Raw genomic sequence first — 25,501 nt, 5'->3', positions numbered from 1 at the left:
TCTTGAAAATATATTTTAGATGAATAAATGTATTCCTGTTGCATCATTCAATACATTTTTGTTATTTTCGGCATAATGGGTTACGCTTTTCCTGTGAGTTTAGTCTGGTACAAACATGTTATTGAATTAGTCTGGTAAACTTTTCCTATGGACAATATGTTCACATAATTGTTAAAATATATTTACTGTTGCTTATTTTTTTACCCGCAATTGCACGTGTCAAATTTTAATAAAGAGTAAGTAGAGTGTCGATCCCACGAGGAGTAGTATTGAAAATTATTTAGTGCTTTTAATTAAAATAGTCCAAACTTTATCTAAATAATTAAATAAAGAGTTTTGGTTTTCAAACTTAAATAAATAATAAATTTTAGCAAACCAAGCAAAAATTTCAAATATTAAATCAATGAGAGAAAATGGTATGGAGGTTTTGATTTCACCTGATTTCGACAATAGATACTCCTAATTAAATTATTTTCATGAATTTTATTCAATCAATAGTCAAAAACACTTAGATTTTTCTATTTCCCTTTTCCGAGCAACAAATAGAGTGTATCAATTAAACTTCGATTCCAATATCCCTATTAAGAATCTAGGCTAAATGATATATTAAATGTGATGTTCTTCCTAAGCTCCGTAAACTTTATATACTCTCCCGAGCTACATAAACAATTAACAGTTTAATTTCTATTGTCCTATTCAAAATCTCCTCTTCCGAGCAACAATTTCAAATAAATATAACAATTCAATCTATGACCAGACTTTTCTTCTTTTTCTTAGTCTTATTTTTTTACAACTCTGTTTAGAATTATGTCTATTAGTGAGTAGTTTTTCGTTTCGAACCTTGCACTCCAAGTCATAAATGCAATTTCCCTTAATCCTGGTACCTGGAGTGCAAGGTTCGAATCCTGGGGAGGGCAAAAACTCCTCATCAGGGGAGAGAAGATCATGAGAGAAAGAATGAACTGGGCCAGCCCAGTTCATTACATCAATCTTCATTCTAATTTCTTCTCTTCCATAAATTCTTGTTTTGACGATTTATTTTAAGAACATGTCTTGCTTTGTTTTTACTTTTACTTATGAACTATTCTTTTTGTCTAAAGGGACGACGTAACTTGACTTAGACTATGTTTTTGATATTTTGATTAATACAGTGGAATTATTCGTTGGTTTATTTATTATATTTTTCTCTTTTGATTGCGCTCAAATAACTAATCACTAGTTTTGTAGTAGCCCGATTCCATTTTACAAGATTAAGTGATTTTAAACATGTTAGAAAATGACATATAATTTTAAAAGTATCAAAACATGTTTAAGAAGTCCTTATTTGGTGAAACTAAGTGGAAAATCAGATCCGCAACGTCCGAAAATGGTAGGGTAGGTCCCGGGGGTCTTGGGGGCCCAAAACCAGTTCGGAAGCATGAGAAACAGTTCGGAGCTACCGGGCAGATCGGAGCTTCCGATCCAAGATAGGAGCTTCCGATCCGAGAACGAAGCTTCCGATCTCAACCACAAACAGGTGTCAAGGAGATTGAAACATAAGGCCAGATGCAGGAGATCGGAGCTTCCGATCTCGGCCGTCCAAAACGTGGCAAACATGCACCGATCGGAGCTTTCGATCAGGAGATCGGAGCTTCCGATCGTGGCCTATAAATAGGGGTCCGAATCTCTCATTTTTAAGTGCAATTTTCCCTCTTCTCTCCCGGTAATCGCTCTATTTAAGGGCTTCGAGACTCTTTCTTTAAGAGTTGGAGTAGGAAATAGTTTATTTTATAGCGGACAGTGTCCGCAGTAGCAGCCAGGCGGCGGAGCTCTGGCGAGGCATCTAGGAGTCGTAGCTAGGCTATGCCTAGGCTCTGGGGCATGCGACATCAGCGGGCTGACGACGGACGAAGGTATGTGTGACACCCGGAGCCAAAAAGTCCTAGGGCGGTACATGGTCCGCAATATGGGTGGTTAATACCTGAAAGATGGAAACCCCACCAAAGAATGGGCGACGGGTGACATGAATGAACCGATCCCACACCGGAATGAGAGGTACAAAAGATTTGATATGTACAACTCATATCAAGAAGGTGCATCTTCTTTTCGGAAACTCATCACATAAGAACTCCAAAGTTAAGCGTGCTTGACTTGGGGAAATTATAGGATGGGTGACCCCCTGGAAAGTTTTCAAGGGTGCGTGTGAGTGAGGACATAAGCACGCTGAAAAGACCCGTCTTGATACAGTGGGGCGTTACAAATGGTATCAGAGACTGGCCTCTCCCAGTATGGTGTGGTTCGGGGACGAACCAAGCGGAAGCTGGTGGGCATGTGACACCCGGAGCCAAAAAGTCCTAGGGCGGTACATGGTCCGCAATATGAGTGGTTAATACCTGAAAGATGAAAACCCCACCAAAGAATGGGCGACGGGTGACATGAATGAACCGATCCCACACCGGAATGAGAGGTACAAAAGATTTGATATGTACAACTCATATCAAGAAGGTGCATCTTCTTTTCGGAAACTCATCACATAAGAACTCCAAAGTTAAGCGTGCTTGACTTGGGGCAATTATAGGATGGGTGACCCCCTGGGAAGTTTTCCAGGGTGCGTGTGAGTGAGGACATAAGCACGCTGAAAAGACCCGTCTTGATACAGTGGGGCGTTACAGTATGGCTTTGGTTCCCTATAGTAAATAGGGAGTAGGCTATAGTTTAATTAAGGCTTTTAGAGCCTTAGGTGATGTTTGGCATACTAGGTAATGCATGGTTATTTATGTTGTAGTGCTGCATGGTAGGCTTGGACCTAGAGGGGGAGCTTCTAGGATCTGCCCTAGTAAGGTACGGAAGTATTATTCGAGATATCCAGATTGAGTATGCATGTATTATGTGTTTGCATGGATTATGTGATTGCATGTTTTATATGCCTTTATATACAGCATGTCATGACTGTATGTTGCATACATGAGCATATTGAGCTTTTATCTTAGAGGTATCCTGTAGTAGGGCGCTCACCCTACGAGTTTGTGGATGATTGGATACGTAAGTCTTGTGTCAGGTCACCTTTATGGTTGGACACATGTACTAGTATCAGGTCACCATTATCCACTGGATATATGAGCCACCTCCTGATGCGACGGCGCAGCGTGCTATATACCCTGGGCCCGGTCTATGAGCTTGTTTCTTGACCTGAGAGTCTTGGTACCCAATTCACTTGCATACATGCACACATAACACCGTATACTCATACTCTCGTACTGACATGTTAGGCTCACTTCCGGTTATTTTTCTGTTGGCTGGATGCCCTATTCCATGGGGCAGATGCAGGTAGTTCTCCCGGAGACAGGGAGGTTAGGTGGTGACCAAGGCTAGATAGCGGGGTTGACCACTAGGTTTTGCTTACCTGGTATTTGGCTTACTTTAATTCCGCAGTTTCTCTGATTAAGATTATTTTATTAATTAATTGCATTCTTATATTTTGATTAGTAGGTGATCACGGTGCGAGTCACTACATTTATGGTATCAGAGCATGCAATAAGATTCTTTGGGACATAGATTTTGGGTTATCCTTTGTAGGATTACAAGTTGGATTCAATAACGATAGCAGTATCAGAAATTGGAATAGCAGGATGTCTTGGCTTTTCCAAGATCGTCATTGCCAAGGTTGGCAGCGGAGGATCGTATTATGTGGATCCCAGCAGGATGGAGCTAGAAGAGAAGATCTAGTTTTCAACGCCAGACACTTCTCCAGGTTGAACGGAATGTGTGACATGTAGTCATCCATTCTAAGTCGACCAAGGAAGCCACCCCAGAAGACTCTTCACTAGTAGTTGGAGAGATTGACGGGAAAATCTTGTCTAATCTACCAGATAAGGAACCCAATAATATTGGAAGGATCCGGTATATTAGCAAGATTTTATCTTTGAGATCTTGCGATGAAGAAGGTCTGCTGACCTGAGGAAACCTTCATGTTCAAGATCAGTAGACGGAATGAAAGACTTCCGCAAGAGTTTAAATACTGTATTCTCTTGTAAACAGTATTTCAGTTGTAATCAGATGTATTAAAGATTTCAGTATTTGATGTACTCAGTTATTGTTGTATTGTACATCTTTCAGTGTAATCTTTTGATTAAGTTATGTATTACATGGGATTGTAATAAAGATTGTATTAGAACCTGGATTTGTGGTTCAAGTGTTGTAATCTTTGAGATTAACTTGGTTATTTTGAATAAAAAACTGATCATTGTTTTAAATGAGTACTTGGGAATTTTGCATGTTTTCAATGAATAGTTCTAGATATTTTACCTAGAATATTCTATTAAGCCAAGTGTTTGCCAGGGATGATGTGACTCATCAAGACGCATGAATGTTTGTTCTAGACGTATTTTCTTAGAACAGTTGGCTGCTTTGATCCTTTTAGGTTGTTACCTAGTGATGATGGATTTTCATCAGGATGACAGATTAACTAATACCAAGAGTTGTGGATTGTGACCAGTACTAGACATGAGGGGGCGCCACCCTTAGTCGGTTATTCCTCTGGAAGTTTCTATACTTCGGAGATTGTTTGGAGGCCTTGGTGCTCCAGGGACTATATAGGGAAGGCTACTCAGTTTAGAAATTTGGCAATAGTCACAACAGGGTATGACTTTGGATAGGACAGATACCAGGTGTGGTATCAAAGTTTAGTTATCCTCTGTTTGAGATACAGATGTTCCGTTGTCAGAACATTCTTGGAATGAATTTTTCCTTGACAAGTAATTGTTCTGACTAGATAAGTTTTTGATCTTGATTTGTGATATCGGAATTTAATCCAGGAGATTAGTTGAATTGATATTCAACAGGATTTAATTATCAGATGCTTGCAGACTCGGGATTTGAGTCGTGCCTCTACAGAGAATTTTCCTTGACCAATGATTTTGGTCCAGAAAGGAATGATTGCATAATATCAGAGACTCGGGGATGAGTTATGCCAGGGTGCTCTTGACTGTCGGGTTCCGAGATGGTATAGTAAGTGTGACCTTATGCCGGTGTACTCTGGAAGGATTCTTTTGTTCCAGTTTGGCATTATAGGAAGACTTACCTCAGTCTCGTTGTTTGTATAGTCATAGCAATGGGTATAACTATCAGGAGAATATTCAGGATTTATTTGAGTCTTCTGGAGTTATAATTGGTACTGGATTAGTTCCAAGGGATTTGAGTTATCGTCTGACTTCGTCAGAGATACAGACTTTCGTTTCTGTGGACAGAATAGTCTTGGAAAGGATTCCTTGACAAGTGAATATTCTGGACGGGTAGTTCTCGCACGTGATACTGGGGGAGAACCAAGAGGTTTTACCAGTATTGTTTGATTCTATCAGAGGTATTTTAGTGATCAGGATCTTGATTACGAGATGAACAGGAAATTCTAAGTGATGAGTTTACTTAGGTACATTTTCCTGTAAGAATTGGAATTCAATCGATGGATTGTCAAGCAAAGAAGAATTTTATCAAGGCACTGTGATGACTTATACTAGGAGACGTGAACTGTGATCAACGATAGACATGAGAGAGTATATTTCCATTGATATTCTGGAAGTCTTTTGTACTTCAGGAAATGATGGAAAATTTACTCAGTCTAGAGATCATTGCAATAGTTACGTTAAAAATATAGTTTGGTGTCAGTTTGATAACCTTGAAAAGATACTCGATTCTATTGACAGATGTCATGAGCCTGCTAAGTTACAACATGGATTCATCAGTATGAGAATTCACTTGGTTAGTGAAAGCTGGGCACTTAGGTGTTCATGTATGTTTCGAAATAGTCAGTTAAATTGGTGCAAGTTTGGTGCCAATGACTATTTGCAACTATTTGTCTGAGGTAGATACAGATGTTATAACCCCGTGACGGAGGAGCTAAATATTCTTTTGCATAAAGAATGATTAGAATTATTCACTTTTTGATAGACTGAAAAGATGAGTAGAGTACTCAGATATACAGTTCTCAGGAATGATTTGAAGTAATTCTCGGACTTCAGTGACAGAAATTGATCTAGCAAGCATTTGAATTTTAATGAGCACTAATAGGATAACATCAAGTGTTTAGACATGGAAAAAGGACAGCAGCTGAGATCTAAGGTTATCAGATCCAGCGAGATTGTTGTCACTGATTTTTCAGGATGTCTAATGGATGCATTGATAAGTCTGATTCGATGAGATCGATTCAGGGGTTTTTGCTAGGTTGTATTGGTTTTAGGACTTTGCCTAAGAGGGATGAAATGGTTTTGTTCATCCAGTAGTGCAAGTCAGGATTCAACAAGAAATGATTATCCGTGAGAGGATAAGCAATATTCTCATTTTCAGGTGTTATCTGAAGTTATGAGATGGGTGTCAATATAAATTGGCACTAGAGATTGCACTAATCGATTAGTTAATCAACAGAATAATTGTATTGATGTTTTCCAAGAAGAAAACCTGAGAGGTTCAAGAAATCAAGAATTGTGGACAACGACGTTGTCACAGTTGTTATGACAAGTGTTAGTCATAAAGTATGTGAATCCTTTCGGTGTAGAAAAATTTGCATCTGAGGTTCTTTCTGGTGGAAAGGAATGAAGAAAAATGTGTATTAGTATGCTTCTATATGTTTGGTGTATCAGTAGGTCAAGGCAGAACACCGACAACTTGGAGGATTGCTTCACAGTTTATCCATTCCTGAGTGGAAATGGGAGTTGATCATGATGGACTTCGTGACCCATTTACCGGTGTGCTCGAGGAATTGTGATGCTATCTGGGTTGTGGTGGACCGACTCACCAAGTCAACACATTTCATTCCTTATAATCGGGACTACAGTTTTGATAGGATGGCACGGTTGTACATCCAGGAGATTGTTCGATTGCACGGAGTGCCTGTGAGCATAGTCAGCGATCGAGATCCCAGGTTTACTTCCAGGTTTTGGGGGAGTTTTCAGCGCGCTATGGGTACTACTCTTAGTTTGAGTACAGCATATCACCCAGAGACTGACGGGCAGTCAGAGAGCACGAATCATACTCTTGAAGACATGTTAAGAGCATGTTCTATGGATTTTGGTCCAGCATGGCAAGATCAGTTGCCATTGATTGAGTTCACGTACAACAACAGTTACCATCGCAGTATTGGGATGGCTCCGTTTGAGGCATTGTACGGGCAACAATGTCATACTCCACTGTTCTGGGAGGAAGTGGGGGAGCGACAGGTTGAGGGACCAGAGTTAGTCCAGCAGGCTGTTGATATTGTTGGACACATCAAGAAGAGAATTAAGGTTGCGCAGGATCGAAAAGCTAGTTATGCGAATGTCAAGCGCAGATCTTTACAGTTTGAGGTGGGTGAGAAAGTATTCTTGAAAGTCTCATCATTTCGCAGAATTTTTAGATTCGGTCACAAAGGTAAGCTATCTCCTAAGTTCATTGGTCCATTTGAAATTCTGGAAAGTGTTGGAGATCTGGCTTACAGGTTGGCGTTACCACCGTATTTGTCAAAAATCCATGACGTGTTCCATGTTTCACTGTTACGACGGTATGTGGCGGATGAGTCTCATATCTTACAGCTGTCTGAGGTACAATTGGACTCGGATTTGACATACGTGGAGAGACCTTTGCGTATCATAGGTCATAAGGATAAGGTGTTACGCAACAAGACCATTCCTCTTGTTCTAGTTCAGCGGCAGCGTCGAGGCACTGAGGAGGCCACTTGGGAACTTGAGAGTCGTATGCGTACAGATTATCCAGAGTTATTTTGAATTGTTGTATTTTCAGATTGTAACTTGTAAAATGAATCAGTTTGAATAAAAGATGTTTATTCAGTGTTTTACTGCATTCAGTACTTAAGATTGTTCGAGGACGAAATATCTTAAGTAGGGGGAGAATGTAGTAGACCGGTTCCATTTTACAAGATTAAGTGATTTTAAACATGTTAAAAAATGACATATAATTTTAAAAGTGTCAAAACATGTTTAAGGATTCCTTATTTGGTAAAACTAAGTGGAAAATCAGATCCAAAACGTCCGAAAATGGTAGGGTAGGTCCCGGGGGTCTTGGGGGCCCAAAACCAGTTCGGAAGCATGAGAAACAGTTCGGAGCTACCGGGCAGATCGGAGCTTCCGATCCGAGATAGGAGCTTCCGATCTCAACCACAAACAGGTGTCAAGGAGATTGAAATACGTGGCCAGATGCAGGAGATCGGAGCTTCCGATCCTGCGATCGGAGCTTCCGATCTCGGCCGTCCAAAATGTGGCAAACATGCACCGATCGGAGTTTCCGATCAGGAGATCGGAGCTTTCGATCGTGGCCTATAAATAGGGGTCCGAATCTCTCATTTTTAAGTGCAATTTTCCCTTTCGTCTCCCGGTAATCGCTCTATTTAAGGGCTTCGGGACTCTTTCTTTAAGAGTTGGAGTAGGAAATAGTTTATTTTATAGCGGACAGTGTCCGCAGTAGCAGCCAGGCGGCGGAGCTCTGGAGAGGCGTCTAGGAGTCATAGCTAGGCTATGCCCAGGCTCTGGGGCATGCGACATCAGCAGGCTGACGACGGACGAAGGTATGGCTTTGGTTTCCTATAGTAAATAGGGAGTAGGCTATAGTTTAATTAAGGCTTTTAGAGCCTAGTAGGTGATGTTTGGCATGCTAGGTAATGCATGGTTATTTATGCTGTAGTGCTGCATGGTAGGCTTGAACCTAGAGGGGGAGCTTCTAGGATCTGCCTTAGTAAGGTACGAAAGTATTATTCGAGATATCCAGATTGAGTATGCATGTATTATGTGTTTGCATGGATTATGTGATTGCAAGTTTTATATGCCTTTATATACAGCATGTCATGACTGTATGTTGTATACATGAGCATATTGAGCTTTTACCTTAAAGGTATCCTGTAGTAGGGCGCTCACCCTACGAGTTTGTGGATGGTTGGATACGTAAGTCTTGTGTCAGGTCACCTTTATGGTTGGACACATGTACTAGTATCAGGTCACCATTATCCACTGGGTATATGTGTCACCTCCTGATGCGACGGCGCAGCGTACTATATACCCTGGGCCCGGTCTATGAGCTTGTTTCTTGACCTGAGAGTCTTGGTACCCAGTTCACTTGCATACATGCACACATAACACCGTATACTCATACTCTCGTACTGAGCATGTTAGGCTCACTTCCGGTTATTTTTCTGTTGGCTGGATGCCCTATTCCATGGGGCAGATGCAGGTAGTTCTCCCGGAGACAGGGAGGTTAGGTGGTGACCAATGCTGGATAGCGGGGTTGACCACTAGATTTTGCTTACCTGGTATTTGACTTACTTTAATTCCGCAGTTTTTCTGATTAAGATTATTTTATTAATTAATTGCATGCTTAAGTTCTGATTAGTAGGTGATCACGGTGCCGGTCACTACAAGTTTAGTTGTTTTATTTATTTGACATCTCAAGAGATAAGATTTTGAATATGACCGTAGAAAAAAATAATGTTGGTGTTTATAGCGTTCAGGAGGCCTAGAACTCCATTGATGTTACTAGAAATATTGTTGTGCTATTTATCGAATTTTATATCTAAACTTTTAAATGATATTGAATTTAATATTAGATACGAATTTTTACTTATCACTTGAAAAAGATAGCAGAAAATATTAAAAATTATTGGCTAGTAAACTAGAAGGATATATGATATAAAATTTTTTATGAATTAATTTGGTTGATAATCAAGTGAAATTGAACCTCTAGAATTTGTCACTCGTGATATTGGTCATGCAAATTCATATTTTATTCATTGTAATTTTATTATTTTAATCTCTCTCATTCTCGTAGCTTTAAATATGATTAAGATCGCATTAGTTTCAAATATAATATCCTACGCTTGCGAACGAAAATCATGAAACAAATTTTTGGCACCATTTTCGGGGAGTGAATTTTATTTAATTTATAATAAATTATGATAATTAGTCTAAGAGAAGAAAAATTTCAAATATATTCCATATCAATATAATTAATTTTAAAAATAATTGTGCTGAATATCAAAAGACAAATTTCATTGATGCACGCTTCAATCAATACACGAACAATCTTCGAAACATTAAAAATCTTTAAATTTATGCATTCGAAAAACATAAGTCTAAATCCTCGAAATTTTCCATATTTTCTCCTTTAAAAGTTTTTAACTACACATAGGACGTAAGTTAACTTCGAAAATCAGAAAACAATTTTCTCTATGACCAACATTCAATCTCGATTAAAATAAACTCTTCGGAACATATGCTATATTTGGCAAACCACTTCAAACTGTATATATTAATGCGCATGCTAAGCTTTTAAAGGCTTTAGTTGAATTTTCAAGGCACAAAAACACACGCACACGGCATTTTATTTATTTCTTTATTTTTTAAAATACACAAGATATTTTTAAGAAATCATGTGTTGACAAACCAAAAACTACATTTCACATTTTAAGAGAAGAAACGCTCTCATTTAGCATTGCTAAATCCAATAAAAGATCATGAACAAATATTAGTAAATAATTATCATTATTCAACAAAAGTACTGACAAGAAAGACCAATTCTCTAACGAAAAGATAATCCATCCCGTTCAGCTAAATTTATACATCGGATGGACTACATTTTCTTAGAACTGTACACATGCCTTTATCGAAACTTTCATAAATAGACATTGATTTATAACTCTCACTGCATTACTCAAGACGATGAATGACTCCATCCCACATCAAAATATTTAGTTCTTTCTTTTTCCCAGACGATTTATTGAACTCGAGGGTATTCCAAAACCAGGGAGTGAAAATATGCAAAACTGCAGTTCCTCTTACTTCAAGACCGTAAGACTCCAAACCATAAGTAGCATAGAATGTGTTTGCAGTAGAAGATTTCCCTTACATGTCCCTGAAATGTTACCACGTTCGATGGTATTATGGTCTTTGGGATTCTTAGCCTCCACTCTGAGTTGACAGCTGAGGCACTCGTCCGAGTGGCATGATCAAACCCTTCATTATCTCAAATTCTTCGGCGCTTATCTGTGCACCCTCAAGGACCTATTGTTCACAAATAGAACTAATTGAAATTTTACAAAATTCATAAAGAAAAGGGATAACTTAAATAACAAAGAATGCGGATTAAGCTAAATTAACAAGTGACCCCAGGACACCCCCTCTTAAGGTAATCCTTCTCTCTCTCACGAGGCAGTATACTGACAACAGTTTGAAATATCAATGACAAGAGTGGACTTCCAAGTTCCAAGTAGCATTGAAAGTGAAGCAATGACACCTTGTCCTAAAGTTAATCAAGTCAGCTTCAAAATTTTACCATTTTCAAGTGGACAGTAGTATAGTATTCACATTTAAGATTATCAAACCAGCATATAGAGCTAAAACATGTTTGAAGGCATTTTATGCAGAATAATCTGTTTTTATATGAGCTCAATCAACCAAGCTGGATATTATGCAGAATAATCTATTAAACAACTTGCAGGCTTTCACATTATTAATATCATAAAATATATTAAAAAATTCGACCGAGCTATCACACAAGCTTTGGCTTGATATAACTCTACATCTAATATAATCCAATTGAACTGTATCCAATTTCAATTTTTTGAGATTTGATCCAAACTCAGAAGCTGGCAAAAGAAATTTTGAGTATGAGTTTGATACTCAACTTTTGCATACCTATGAAACGAACGGAACTGCTAAACACCTATAATTTTTTCGAACTAACTAGTCCGACTGAAATTTTATGCAAAGGCCTAACGGCTATGTTGCATGGATACGGGTACGAGTATCGTATCGGACACGACACGGATACGGCGATACGGCAAATTTTGAAAATATAAGACACGATACGGCTAGGATACGGCGAATATTAAATAATATATATAAAAATATTAAATATATATAAATTTAGTATTAGAAATTAAAAATACTAGAGTAGAAAACCATATTTCATCAATCAAAATATCCAAGTGACATTTCCTCCTGCAGTTCCCTTTTCCACCTTGGTTACAAATCTCCACAAAGGAGAATAATCATCAACATCCTCCTGTCCACTCTCATTTTGAAAGCTTTCCATGACAAATAGGCTGAAAATAATACAAACATATCGATCAATAGACTTTCCAACAAAGCAACAACTTACAGCTTAGTGCCTACTGTGCTGTACAATATCAATCAAGACTTTTCTGCTAGAAACAACAATTAAGAAGATAAATCCCAAAAGCAAAAAATAATCTGCGCAGTGGGCACTGATTTCATAAGGAAAATAAGGAAAAAAACGTACCAGAAACTGGAGTGCAGCAGCAGGCGACGGCGAGCGGCGAGTGGCGCCAGCGAGCGGCAGGCCGCGGCGAGGGACAGCGACTGCCGGCTGGTGTTGGGAATTTGGGATGACTGATGATAGATGGACGATGATGATAGAAAGACGCACTGGGCAGAAAAATAATCGGAGGAGAAAGACTACTAATTAGGGCTTTTTAGGCCCAATTAATTTTAGTATATTTATTAAATAGTCCTCAGAAGTCTTATTGCTTTTCAATTTCACCCTAGAAATTTTAAATTTTTTGCAATTGAGCCCAAACGTATCCGGAAACGTGTCCTCGCCGTATCCGACTGGTCAAACTTCAAAAGAGTCAATGACACGTTTTTTGCCGTGTCGGCGTGTCCGATACGCGTATTTGCGTATCGTATCCGTATCGTATCCGATACTTCAAAAAAAAATCTGCAGTATCAATGCTACATAGCCTAACGGATTGAAACCAATCTTACACAAGTGGCTGAAATGGCCGAGATAAAACGTCAGAACTAATCCAAATGAAGGGTGGGACGCATTTCCTAGAAGCAATTCAATTCTCCCATATCTCAAAAGCATTTCTTAAAAATTCATTCTACTAAAATAAAACAAAATATAATTCACCATTCTCCAGATAATCTTCTGTATTTCTATTTTCTTTCAATTTTAGATTTCCTAAGATAAATCTTACATTTATTTCTTACTTTTTCATCATTTCCCAAAGTAGCACTTACACTGTATTTTAAAATCTTCAAAAATCTCATTTACCTTCAAATGAACTAAAAAATATATGAAGGGACGCACTAAACCATGAACTCTCAAGACTCGAATGGGATGATATCCACAGTACGAAGAAAAATTCTACTTCTAAAAATAAAACCAAACATAAAATCTCCCAAAACGTTTTTCCAAAACACTCTCAAACACTGCAAATTGTACAACTTTTCTTGTGGCTTTATAACATTTTTCGGTCAGTTCGATATAAAAACATGAAAAAATGAATTCCATATTTGGTTTTTTCAATTTATCCTCATATTTGGTTTTGTGGATAAACTACCGACCGAATCAGACCATCAGATCAATTTTTTTGACCAAGTTTTCTTCGGCTAATACAAAAGTCTCGTAGAAATGTTGCAGGCTGAGTTTGAGTTATTGGTAAGTGATAAGAAAAGAATTAAACCAGAGTCCTAAATATCAGGAAAATAGCACTCCATTGATAATTGATTGTTGTGAAAGAATGAAATGATGATTAATATCTACTAAATCATTTGCAGATTAATGAACTAACTAATACCTCATATCAATAAACACAAGCTGATAAGAAAACTGCTAAGATTTTCTGTCTGTTACCTTGGGAAGCAGAATTCTCCTATCCATCATATATGGGGTGAGTGCAGGAATTCGACTGACAGAGAGTGCATCAAGAAACAAAAACATGATAACTTGCCATTGCTTCATCCTGAATGGAGGTAGTGGATCAAGAAACGACATTGTGTCTAGCAAGTGGCCCTGTTGAAATTCAAGAAGAAAAAAAATCGTTCAACAAAATCACGTCATAACAAGAAAAAGCTGTTAGTACTTTTTCCTTCCTCCTGAAGGTTAACAAGCTATGTAAGAAATAATGTACAAGAAAATTTGCGTGTTTTAAATGGTTTGACTTGAAAAATTAAATAATGTGTGGATAAAATATCAAGACAAAAACTGCAAACATTCAAAAATTCGTAACTTCCTTTTTCAAACAATTCTCAGGCTTTTGAGTGCAGAATTCTCCTCTCAAAAGTGCAATCAAACAAGGGAACATTTTAAAACATACCATTCCTTGCTCAAGAGTTGATACTGGTGTCGGCAACCTGAGTACAGTAACAAGTCCAGGCAAGGCCCGAGAAAGGCAGCCAGCCATAGTTAGTTTAATTTCAGAAGAGCGACCATCTGGAATAAATATCTTCCGTGGATACTCCTTCCCATTGACAGACAAGAAATCTTCATGGTAACTTCCATCCCTTCCATATATATAGGCCAAGGAGGATGATGATATCCAGGCAAATAATGCCATAAACATCGTAGAAAAAGGTGACAACTGAAATCATATCAAATGTCAATTGTCAACAAAGACATCATTGATATTAAAATATAACAGAAACAAAAGGATAGAAAAGTATGTAAAAAGACTTTAGTTAAAATGACAGCTTACCGCCAAACTAAATCCCTCTGGTGGGCTATCATACAAAGAATTCTCAGAATCGAATGGATCATCATTGGAAATTCCTCGTCTTGCAGGCCATTTTAGAATAGAAATGTCGGTATCTATAACATCACCATTCTCAAAAGATTTAGCCTCGGTCATTCCGTGAGGTGGCATTATCATGAGATCTGCTTCAGAAACTGGATGCCACACATAATGAGAATCAAAATGTACAGTCTCCAATAACTATAAATAAATTAATGGACTAAAGCCGAAAACAAAGAAGCAGAGAGAACTATATACAAGCAACAGATGAATCTGATTTTCCTGATGCAACAGCTTCTGCTGCTTCGCTTAAACCCCTAGCGCATGCTTCTGCTGATGCAAACCTATATGAATCTTCATTCACTTCCTTACCAAGAGAAAATGGTTCTGCAACAGCTCCCTTACTATGTTTAAATTCTATGCATTCCTGATTACTTAGCCCATTAGCATCAGTTTTTTCATCTGCCCAGGTAACAGAGCGCGTAGCTTTCGCAGAATCTGAAGTTTTTAAAGAAGACTTTAGAACAGCAGTGCCACCTTTAGATTCTTTCCCTAAATTGCTTCCTGCCTTCGTAGCATTTCTGTTCTGATTATTTTGGCTAGGACCAGGACAGTTTTTGGAAACTTTAAGCTGGTTATCTGTTGTAGCAGCATTCTTTTCTTTATGCAACATCTTTGATCTTGCTTCTCCAAAGTTTCCTGAAGGAGTGTTTGGCATTTGCGTTGGGCCGCCCTGGTAATTTACTTCTCTGCGACCAACTTTTCCTTTCGGTTTTTCAGCTTTCACAGGGGGACCGGTCTTCGGAGTGCAATACTCATCTTGCATGATTATTGTACTTGTGAAGTTCACATAATTAGATATGATATCTGCATCATCTGGTTGAGAGAAATATTTTGGTTTCAGAAAATGTGCAAAGTGATGCTACATGAACTAACGGAATATAACAAACCAAGATCATGATAGAAATTTGAACGACCGCCTGCTGCCTCGGCCACTTAGGCATTGATTTGTTTTTCAATTATTTTGTATACACAATTATACATAATTACTACGCATCTGGTTCAGAGAAATATTTTGGTTTCAGAAAATGTGTAAAGTGATGCTACATGAACTAACGGAATATAATAAACCAAGATCAATGCCTAAGTGGCCGAGGCAGTAGGCAGTTACAACAATATATGCATAAATTAATTGATAGTGATTGGGTTGGCTATTATTATTTGAATATAAAGTGCATAATCTATTAATAACTAGGGTTTTAAAATTTTGTTGACTTTTAAACATAGAACAGGAAAGCAACGAAAATAGCCGGCAAAACCTACCAAGTTGTTCATGTTTTACTCCATTAAGATTATTTGGTTGTGGCTGTTTCAAACTCTGGTCTCTCAGCGGCACATAGCCTTCTATTGCATTTGCAGGTCCAATCCACTCCTCTAAAGACACTTCCCCAGATTCTGCATCTTTTTTCTCCAGAATCTTCAACTCAGTCAACCCTAATTCTCCATTCTTGCCCATATCGATTGCAGCGTTCGAACTTAATACCTCAAAAAGTTTCAAAACTTCATTAATCTGAGCAGAGCTCAAAATTGAGCATCTCTCTTCCTCTAAACTTCCGACGAATGCTCGACTGTTTATCAGACAACCATTTGAGCAATACATGTATGTTTCTTGAAGGTCATAAACTTTATGCTCTTTGAGTGAAATGTGGTAATTCCCCTTCCAAGGACGCTCATTGGGTAAAGATTTGGTGCAGAGTGGATAACCACACATGTTAACTATAGTACGCTCGGTCACCACATCTCGGTAATCACTCTGAGAAATCACTGACCCAGCAGCAAGCAGTTGGTTCTCATGGCTGATTCCTTCAAGAAGAAACAGTTGCAGCTTGTGAACAGCATCCTTCACCGTTAATGCCCCATCCTTCGCCATCCTTGCTAAATTTGTGTTTGCTGCACCAGACACTGAAATTGCTTGAGCTGAAGATATTTCCCAAAATCAATCAATCACTATAAATATATTGCCACGGATGGAACACGAAAAGCCACATCCACCGGGAACTGATAATCAACAAATATTGAGCAAAAACAGTGTGATGAATTAAACATCATAAACAGATTTTTCAATTAAAAAACGAGAACGAACAAAAATCCATAAACGGAACGGCTGTGGCAGATACAAATTTCATGCCTGGGACAGAAGATGCTCCAAATGGAACGTTTTTTTGCTTTAATCAAAGAGAAAATTCGATTTACCCAATGGCCCTAATTTTCCGCCCTTGGCTTCTGCGTGTGTACGTGGAGAGAGAGGGAGCGCGAGGATAGATGTGTGAGAATGAAGGAAGACGAATGACTTTGGGGTTTAAAAGGATTACGAAGCTGGGTTTTATAATCATCAAGAAAGCCCAGCCCAATTACCATATTTAATCACCAAGCAGGCTCTTTTAACCATCAAGAAGGCCCACCCAAATTATCATTTAATCATGTAATTGTTTTCTATGAGCGTGTTTTTTTTTTTTTACATACGCCAACGGATTTGAAAACCGTTTTCTATGAGAAGATTTTTATATGGCCTACGATATCTATAAGCGAATTTTTATATGGCCTACGACAATCGTTTTTAAAAACCGTTGTCCATATGTTTTTTTAAGGGACTAAGGCATCAGTTTAAACAACCATTGTTGTTTTTATTGTTTTGCGTGGTCGAATATAACACTTAGTCAAACCTTTTGTTTCATTTTTCGCTATGCTGCCATCGATGTCTTCTTCTTCTTGCACCAGTGTCTTCTTCTTCTTGCACCGATTTCAGCTTAGGATTCATTTATCAAATCTTCGTCTTTCTTCTGCATTCTCCAGCCCAACTCCAGCATTTTGTCCTTCTGACCTTGGGTGAATCTAGTGCGGAAACGCTTTCTACTGCCGGGATTCGATACCGGGGTGGAAGTGGGGTAAAAAGGCGGTGGGGATATGAGTGATGCTGTTGTCGGGAATGGTTTCCAGGTCGTGGCTGAAGGTTTCATGGATTTGAAGATACTTCCTTATTTTCAGTCATATACGACCATTATCGTACGAGTTATCAATAAATTATTCAATTTGTATGATATGCCCCTTTTGGAAACACTTATAGATTGTGTTTGATGTTTTCTTGAAAATTTAACTACATCTAGCATGTTTCTTCAGTGTTTCACAAGAATTTTATATTCAAAAGTTTTCAATAACTTGGTGAAAGCTCATTCCATGAATGATTTGTGTGATATAATTTTGTTCCTTTATATCTTCTTCATGGATTTGTTAGAAGATTAGTTCCTTCTCTATTTAACGTGGTTTACGGGATAATGTACAAGGTGCCTTCTCTATTTGTTCCTTTATATCTTCTTCATAGATTTGAGGCCTCTCAGTATTGTACAGAGTTTTTCGATTATCTTCCTGCCAATTTCATCCCCTCCACGAGGTATTTAAGTAGTGACCCAACCCGAAATCACTAACTAATCAGAGATTAAGGCCCCGTTTGATATCAAAAGCCAGACTAGAAAAGCACTTTTTTATATAAAAAAAAGTGCTTTTTTAGTTAATAAGGTGTTTGGATGGCAAAATAAGTGCTTAAAAAGTACTTTTTTAATTCAAAATTAGAGATTTTTCAAAATCCAAAAATTATAACTTAAAAAAGCACTTTTTTAAAAAATATCTATCAAATCCAAACGGGCTCTAAGCATGCAATTATATTTTAAAACAGGAATTTAAATAAATCCAGCGAAAACTTAAAGTCAAAATACAACATACACCGGCAGAACAACAGGGCCAAAATTAAATATAATACAACCCATCGAAGGAGTACTTAAAAATCCTTCTTAAGCACCTGAGCCGAGGAAAGCTTGCAACGCAACCACTGCAGCTCAACGACCGCTACCTCCGGGTCCATCCAACCTCAGACCTGACCCATGAAAATAGGGTTTCCAACACAAAACACTTGGACATGAGCGTAACGCTCAGTACAGATATCATGCATGCATATGCATTATGAAGGGTACTGGAAAATCTATCCAGGAAAACTGCTCACTCAAGGGGCCATGGTATGTAGCATGCTGGGTAATCGCATCAGGAGGTGGCTCCCATACCATAAACCCGTGGATATAACCGGTTCCAAGTCCACGGAAACCATCCACTAAAATACGGGGCTGAGAGACCCCAACTATAGGCTATGCAAAACAAGTCATAAATCTCAACGTGTACATGCAGGCCACAAATATAAATGCACATAATAATGTCACATAAAACATGCAAACACAATACATGTATATTCAACCTGATATCTCGGATAATACGTCCGTACCTCTAAGAAGAAATCTCGAGCACCCTAGCAACCTAGCAGTCCAGTTACTCACAGTCCAAGCCTATAAGCAAGAATTACCATATCACTTATAATATCCTAAAAGCCTTAACTAAGCTATCTCATACTCCCTTATCTCTTTAAGGATCCAAAGTTATAATGCGTCCATAGTCAGCCCTCGGATGACGATTGGCTCAAAAATTAGGCACAGCTCTGCGAGTGCCTCCGAAGCACTCCGCCACTTTCAGCTTCCCAATACGACGCCTAGATATCCCTAAAATTGCCTGTAAAGAGCTAAGAACGAGAGAGAGGATTTGGAAGGTTCACTTGAAATGAATCCCTCGGCCCTCTATTCATAGACAGAGTTCGTACCGTCCAAACCCTGAGATCGGACCGTCCGAACTCACCCAACAACTACGTCCAAACACGTGTCCTGGCTTGTGACGTCACTGCTGAAGAATGATGATCGGACCATCCGATCTACCCTTCGGATCGTCCGATCTTAGCCTCCTGTCAAATCAAATCCTCATCCACTTATCCGGGTAAGATCGGACCATCCGAACTCCCTTTGGAGCATCCGATCCTCACAGAGCCTCTGAACTATCCTCCGAATTTGTTCGGAGAGTCCGAACCGGGTTCGGACCGTCCGAACTTTCCAGTACCAGACCCCTTTTTCGAGCCCTGCTTTGATCCTTAAATCCCGTTTCCGGTACCAGACCCCTTTTCCGAGCCCTGCTTTGATCCTTAAATCCCGTTTTAGCCAGTTAATCATCATTATACGCTTGATTAACTTATATTGGAGACAGGTTACTACATTCTCCCCCACTTAAGATATTTCGTCCTCGAAATCAAGATTAAGTCAATAGAAAAAAACTGAAATATCTTATTAGAAAACTGCAGTTTCAATTACAACTTAACTACAAAAATAAGATACAATCAAAACAATTCCGGATGTTAAGAATGCATACGACTCTCGAGCTCCCAAGTGGCCTCCTCTGTACCTCGTCGCTGCCATTGAACCATGACCAGAGGAATGCATTTATTTAGAAGCACTTTGTTTTTCCTGTCAAGAATTCTGAGTGGTTTCTCTAGGTAGGACAAATCAGGCTCCAAATGAACCTTCGTCAGATGCATAATATGGGACTCATCTGCAACGTACTGAAGAAGTAGCGACACATGGAACACATTATGGATACCGGATGAATACGATGGTAGCGCCAAATGATAAGCCACATCCCCGACCTTTTCCAAAATCTCAAACGGACCAATGAATCTCGGAGCTAGCTTTCCCTTGAGACCGAACCTCATCACCTTTTGAAAAGGAGAAACTCTCAAGAATACGTGCTCCTTGGCCTCGAAATGTAAAGGTCTGCACTTGGTGTTGGCGTAACTGGCCTGTCTATCTTGTGCAGTCTTGATCCTTCTCTTGATCAATTCCACTCTATCAACAATCTGCTGAATCAATTTTGGTCCCTCTACTTGTCTTTCTCCTACTTCATCCCAAAATAAGGGTGTACGACAACGGCGATCATAAAGAGCCTCCAGATGTCATGCCAATGCTGCGATGATAGCTATTGTTATCTGCAAACTCTATCATCGGCAAATGATCCTGCCAGGATAATCTAAAGTTCATCACAGAAGTCCTCAGCATGTCTTCCAGCGTTCGAATAATCTTCTCAGACTGACCACCAATCTCCGGATGGTACGCTGTGCTGAGACTCAAGGTAGTACCCAAGGCTCGTTGAAAACTACCCAAAAACATGAGGTGAACCTCGGATCCCTATCACTGACTATGCTCAAAGACACTCTATGCAAACGCACGATCTCCTGAATGTAGAACCTTGTCATGCGATCAAAACTATACTCGCGATTGTACGGGAGAAAATAAGCAGACTTGGACAATCTGTCCACCACAACCCATATAGCATTACATTATCTGGATGTCATTGGCAAGTGGGTGACAAAATTCATCGTCACATGTTCCCACTTCCATTCTGGAATCTCTAAACTATGCATCAGACCACCTAGTCATCGATGCTCTACCTTAACCTGCTGGCAAACAAGGCAACGAGAGACAAACTGATACACGCTGCGCTTCATACCCTTCCACCAGAATCTGGTACGTAGATCCTTATACATTTTGGCACTGCCTGGGTGCAAGACGAATCTAATACGATGTGCCTGAGACAAAACTTTGTCTCGCAGGGCTAAATCATCAGGTAACATGACTCTGCCAGATAAGCACAATAATCCATCTGTCTGAAAATGAAAACCAGATGTGTTGTCTCCCTAAGCAAGTCTCGCTAATTTTTGCGTCTTTGAATCAGACAACTTCACTTCTCGAATTCAAGCAAACAAGGATGGCTCGGCTAGTACTGAGGAAACTCGGATCTCCTGTTGTCCTTTCTTATGTCGAAACATAAACCCTGAAGAACAACATTCTCGAATGGTGATAGCCCTTGCGCTAATTCTGAGAGCACTGACACTTACCTTCCGGCTGAGTGCATCCTCCACTGGGTTAGAAGTATCTGGATGGTACTTAATCTCGCAATCATAGTCCTTGAGAAGATCTAACCATCGACGCTGCCTCATGTTCAGCTCCGCCTGAGTGAACAGGTATTCGAAAAGATCTCAAACCTCTAGCCATAGAAGTAATGACGCCAAATCTTCAATGCAAACACGATTTCTGCAAGCTCCAAATCGTGCACTAGGTAATTCCCTTCGTGGATCTTCAATTGTCTGGAGGCATAGGCAATCACGTGCCCATTCTGTGTCAACATACAGCCTAACCCTTGAAGAGATGCATCAGTATAAACTATGTATCCCCCGGATCCTGATGGCAATGTAAGAACAAATGCAGTTGTCAGTCGACCCTTCAACTCATCAAATCTCTGCTCTCACTCGCTTGACAAGACAAAAGGAACATCTTTCCTTGTCAGCTGTGTCAATGGTCTAGCAATTCGCGAGAAATTTTCGATAAATCGCCGATAGTACCCTGCCAATCCCAAAAATCTACGAATCTCTGAAGTTGTAGTCGGACGTGACCAATTCAAAATGGCTTCAGTCTTACTTGGATCAATAGAAACTCCTTCTCGGGAGATAACATGACCAAGAAATACCACTCTGTCAATCCAAAATTCGCACTTGCTAAATTTGGCATATAACTTCTTATCGCGGAGAATCTAGCTATTTCTCATGAAATGTTTTGAAGTAGTTCACGCATGTTTTTGTCACGAGAAGTTTTAAGGGCATGATTTTTTACTAAGTTTCGAGATTGCATGACAATGACATGAAATGTTATTATATGATAAGATGAATGTTATGTTGCATGGAAACATTTTTGATGGTTTATGTGTCTTGTGGTGATTACACGGGGTATGCACTTCGAGATGAGCTCCTGATCGGCTATCCAAACATGGCTCATGGGATGGTTATATGGGATATGCACTTCGGGATGAGCTCCGGAGCGGCTATCCAAATAATGAAAGTTTACGGGCGTAATGACATATGCTTGTTATACAACAGAAAACTATGAATAGCTCTTATGACGGTTACCACAATTCACATACTTCATCACAACTAAATGTTAATGTTATGGTTTCAATATGATGCATTTATGTTACGTTTAACAAGAATGTTTTATGATAATGTTTTCTCTTTTAATTTTACGAAAGAAATCCTTTTATTGCATTCTCTTGCTGAGTCTTTAGACTCACTATACTTGAATGGTGTAGGTAATGATGATGTCGATGAATTCATTGATGATTATGTGGCCGGACATGAAGAAGAGGCAGGGATCGGTCCAGTGGGTGATGCATGAGTGTGAAAGATTTATGAATGAAAGTTGTTCAAACCATTTTATGTTGATGAGGGAAAACAAGCTTTATTATTTCTTTTGATGGCCATGTTTGGTAAAATCTTTTGAATGTTATTTTCATTATTTTGTGCATTTTTAACACTATTATTTAATAAAGAATATGATGCTTCCGCAAAGTTTTATTTTTTCCCAAATTTTTAAGTATGTATGTTGAGTAACTCTCCGAGGGAAAATTGGGACGTAACAATGTGGTATTTTATTGGTTATGTAATTTTGAACTCATTTTAAATTTGATGTTATTGTGTTGAAATTACAATATATTATAAGGTCCAAAAATCCACAAAACTTATTAACGCGAATTGATTTAAATAGTATTGAAAATTATGTGTTTAAATGTGAAGATTATGAAATTTTATGCAAAATGTTAGTTTTTAATGTTTTTCAGGTATGGGTTAATTTCGGTGACCAAGGGTGTAACGCCAAAATTTATCTTAAGTGACTTTATTTGAGATAATCGGATATTACAGAATTCAAGAGCCGGTTTGATTTTGATCAGGGTTTATTTTGCAATTTTTGGATTTTTCAGGGACTAAAATGCAATTTGGACTTTAATAGATATTTATACAAGAGTTGACCTTTCTCCTTAACTTCACCTTCTTCCCTTCACGCCTAATCCCCATTGAAGACGCCCAAGTTCTTCTTCAAGATTTGTGATTTCAGTTTTCGGTCGATCTGTCCGTTAGAAATTAAATCTGAAGGTGGTTTAGCGATCACAACATTGAGAGCTCCGTTCTTAAGTAAGATTCTTTCATTTCTGCGATGTTCGAATTTTTGAAGGTTGTTAGAATCGATTTATTTTTTGGAGAGGTCGTTCTCAAGCTAGCTATTATCGTTTATTCTCTGTCAGATCGGAATTAGAGCGTCGTTCGGATATGTTACGAATTTATTGTTAAATTTTAAGAATTTGGGTTTTGAGATTTGTTTGTTTTGAGTTGTTTTTGATGATGTGATATTGGTTTGAGTGTATTCGATGTAATTACTGCTATCTGTGATTTCGGATTGATCAGTAGCCGTTATGCCGCCGGTTTGAGTTGAGGGCTATATTTTGGTTTGAGTTGATTTGAGCCGTATTCAGTCGAGTTTGAATGTCGATATTGATCTCGAGCCTTTATTAATTCTATTATAGATTCGTTCGAAGGCCGTTGAGTTGCGAGGTTGCAGGAGTTGAATCATTTTGAAGATTGAAGCCGGTATAGTATCAATTTCTTATTATCGATTGAGGAAGTTTGAATGAGTTTTGAATAAGTAATTTGTTGTTTTACAGAGTTGAAGCTTGTGAAGCATCAAAATAAGTATAAGACGAATTAGACTGGAATGGAACAAGTGACTCGAATCCGACTTGATTCGAGTGTTCCGGAGAAATCACATACTTGCATGTTAATTGAATTACTTGAATTTATTGAATGAGTTACGATTTTCACTTGCATTCATATTGAGCCAATTGATTCATTTAATTTTGAATTAGACGTTCTGAGAATTATAGTTGATGGCATTGGTAGGCGATTTACTACAATGACCAACTTAACTCTCTATAATTGCTTCAGAGTCTAGAGGATTGAAATATGCACTATCCACCTCGAAGGGAGAGTCGGCATGAATTGTGGGATATTTCATCCTCGGGATCCTATAGAGGAAGAGAATAACCGGATTACCTTTTGATTATCCAGACTTGATAATACCGAACTTTAAAGACATGCACTTCATTTTAGATTCCTCTTGAATTGCATGTTGATCTTCGTATATCATGAGCTGATATATTAATTGATATTGCATGTTTGTTGCTTTTACTGGGAATATTATTCTCATCGGTTTATCCGGCTGTTGTCTTGTCTTTGTATGTGTGCTTGGCAACAGGTGGGCAGGACCGAGTCAGAGATCGCATGGCTAGATGGTTGAGTTGATAGAAGTGGGGACTTGGTGTTTTAGAAGTCTACTATGTAATCGAACTTAGATTGTATTCGTACTCGTTAAGTATTGTATTGAATAAACTAGACTAAAACATGTTCTACTAGTTTGAGATTGTATAACTCTAGATCTACCATATACCTATTTATGCATGTTTTATGAGTTTGTAGCATTGTGGAATTGAAGAATTGGATTGTGTTAGCATGGTTTTTGTTCTGTCATGCTTTTCCTTTTCTGGTGCAGCAGGGCACGGACCCCGTGCCACGTCCGTGCAAGGGTCTGTGTCCCCTTGCAAGCTTTGGAGTATGCCTTTTTTTTGAATGCACGGATCCCGTGCCAACTCCGGGTGAGGGTCCGTGTGATCGGATAGAAACTCAGGTTTTTAGTGCAATGTTTAAGCACGGACCCGGACACGGAAGTTGTGCGGGGTCCGTGTGCGCTTTAGTTAAATGCACGAACCTGTGCACGGTTGTGTGCACGGGGTCCAGGCATGTTTATTTAAAAAAAAAATTCTTTTATTGTTTTTAATCTTGGATCTTGTATGCTTAATTATTGTTTAGTCCGAGATTAGATGTTTAGAACCGAGGTTTCACATTATGTATAGAACCGAGGTCTCACATTAAGTGATATCAGAGCGATAAGTTCTTGGTTGAACTAAAAGTGAGCGGGGTAAATCGAGTCCATTTGAATTGGATCCTCGCATGTGATTGAGTTATTTATTGATTATTTAAATTTCATGCGAGCATGCTTTATTATTTCAGAATTAATTGAATTACATGATTATGTGATTTAAATTATAAAGCATGGACTACTTGAGATATAACTGTTTTTTTTATCGACTTGTATCCAAAATTCTGAGAGGTTGAAGGTCACTGAATTGCAGCGATTGAGATATCTTGTGTTTTAA

At 38.7% G+C, this 25,501-nt stretch overlaps 1 protein-coding gene across 9 annotated transcripts; it reads right to left on the bottom strand.

Moving 5' to 3' along the window:
- Window positions 1–10,474: 10,474 nt before the first annotated feature.
- On the bottom strand, window positions 10,475–16,820 carry LOC140881610 (putative RNA polymerase II subunit B1 CTD phosphatase RPAP2 homolog). 9 transcript variants are annotated; one of them, XM_073287056.1, is made up of 8 exons: window positions 16,742–16,819; window positions 15,812–16,546; window positions 14,747–15,364; window positions 14,453–14,643; window positions 14,075–14,338; window positions 13,612–13,770; window positions 12,253–12,398; window positions 10,475–11,012 (listed from the first exon to the last, which is right to left on the bottom strand). In XM_073287056.1, the coding sequence occupies exons 2-8, from the start codon at window positions 16,416–16,418 to the stop codon at window positions 10,991–10,993; spliced, it is 2,007 nt and encodes a 668-aa protein (XP_073143157.1). In that variant the 5' UTR covers window positions 16,419–16,546; window positions 16,742–16,819; the 3' UTR covers window positions 10,475–10,990. The 9 variants fall into 9 exon arrangements, with proteins under 9 accessions (XP_073143157.1, XP_073143158.1, XP_073143159.1 ...); XM_073287057.1 differs by having other exon boundaries at window positions 12,253–12,362; XM_073287052.1 differs by lacking the exon at window positions 10,475–11,012 and adding an exon at window positions 11,828–12,055 and having other exon boundaries at window positions 15,812–16,450; window positions 16,742–16,820.
- Between the last annotated feature and the right edge of the window lie 8,681 nt (window positions 16,821–25,501).

Source organism: Henckelia pumila, chromosome 2 (assembly GCF_033568475.1).
Source record: "Henckelia pumila isolate YLH828 chromosome 2, ASM3356847v2, whole genome shotgun sequence".
Lineage (NCBI taxonomy): Eukaryota > Viridiplantae > Streptophyta > Magnoliopsida > Lamiales > Gesneriaceae > Henckelia > Henckelia pumila.
The sequence above is the reverse complement of the archived record's forward strand: the minus strand, read 5'-3'. Positions and strand labels throughout refer to the sequence as shown.

Excerpts from the sequence above, each read along its gene's own strand:
- LOC140881610 (XM_073287052.1), bottom strand. The coding sequence starts at position 16,418 with ATGGCGAAGGATGGGGCATTAACGGTGAAGGATGCTGTTCACAAGCTG. Across the intron at positions 14,339-14,452 it reads CAGAGGGATTTAGTTTGGCG|TTGTCACCTTTTTCTACGAT; the intron begins GTAAGCTGTCAT and ends ATATGATTTCAG. Across the intron at positions 12,056-12,252 it reads CTGCTGCACTCCAGTTTCTG|CCTATTTGTCATGGAAAGCT; the intron begins GTACGTTTTTTT and ends TATTATTTTCAG.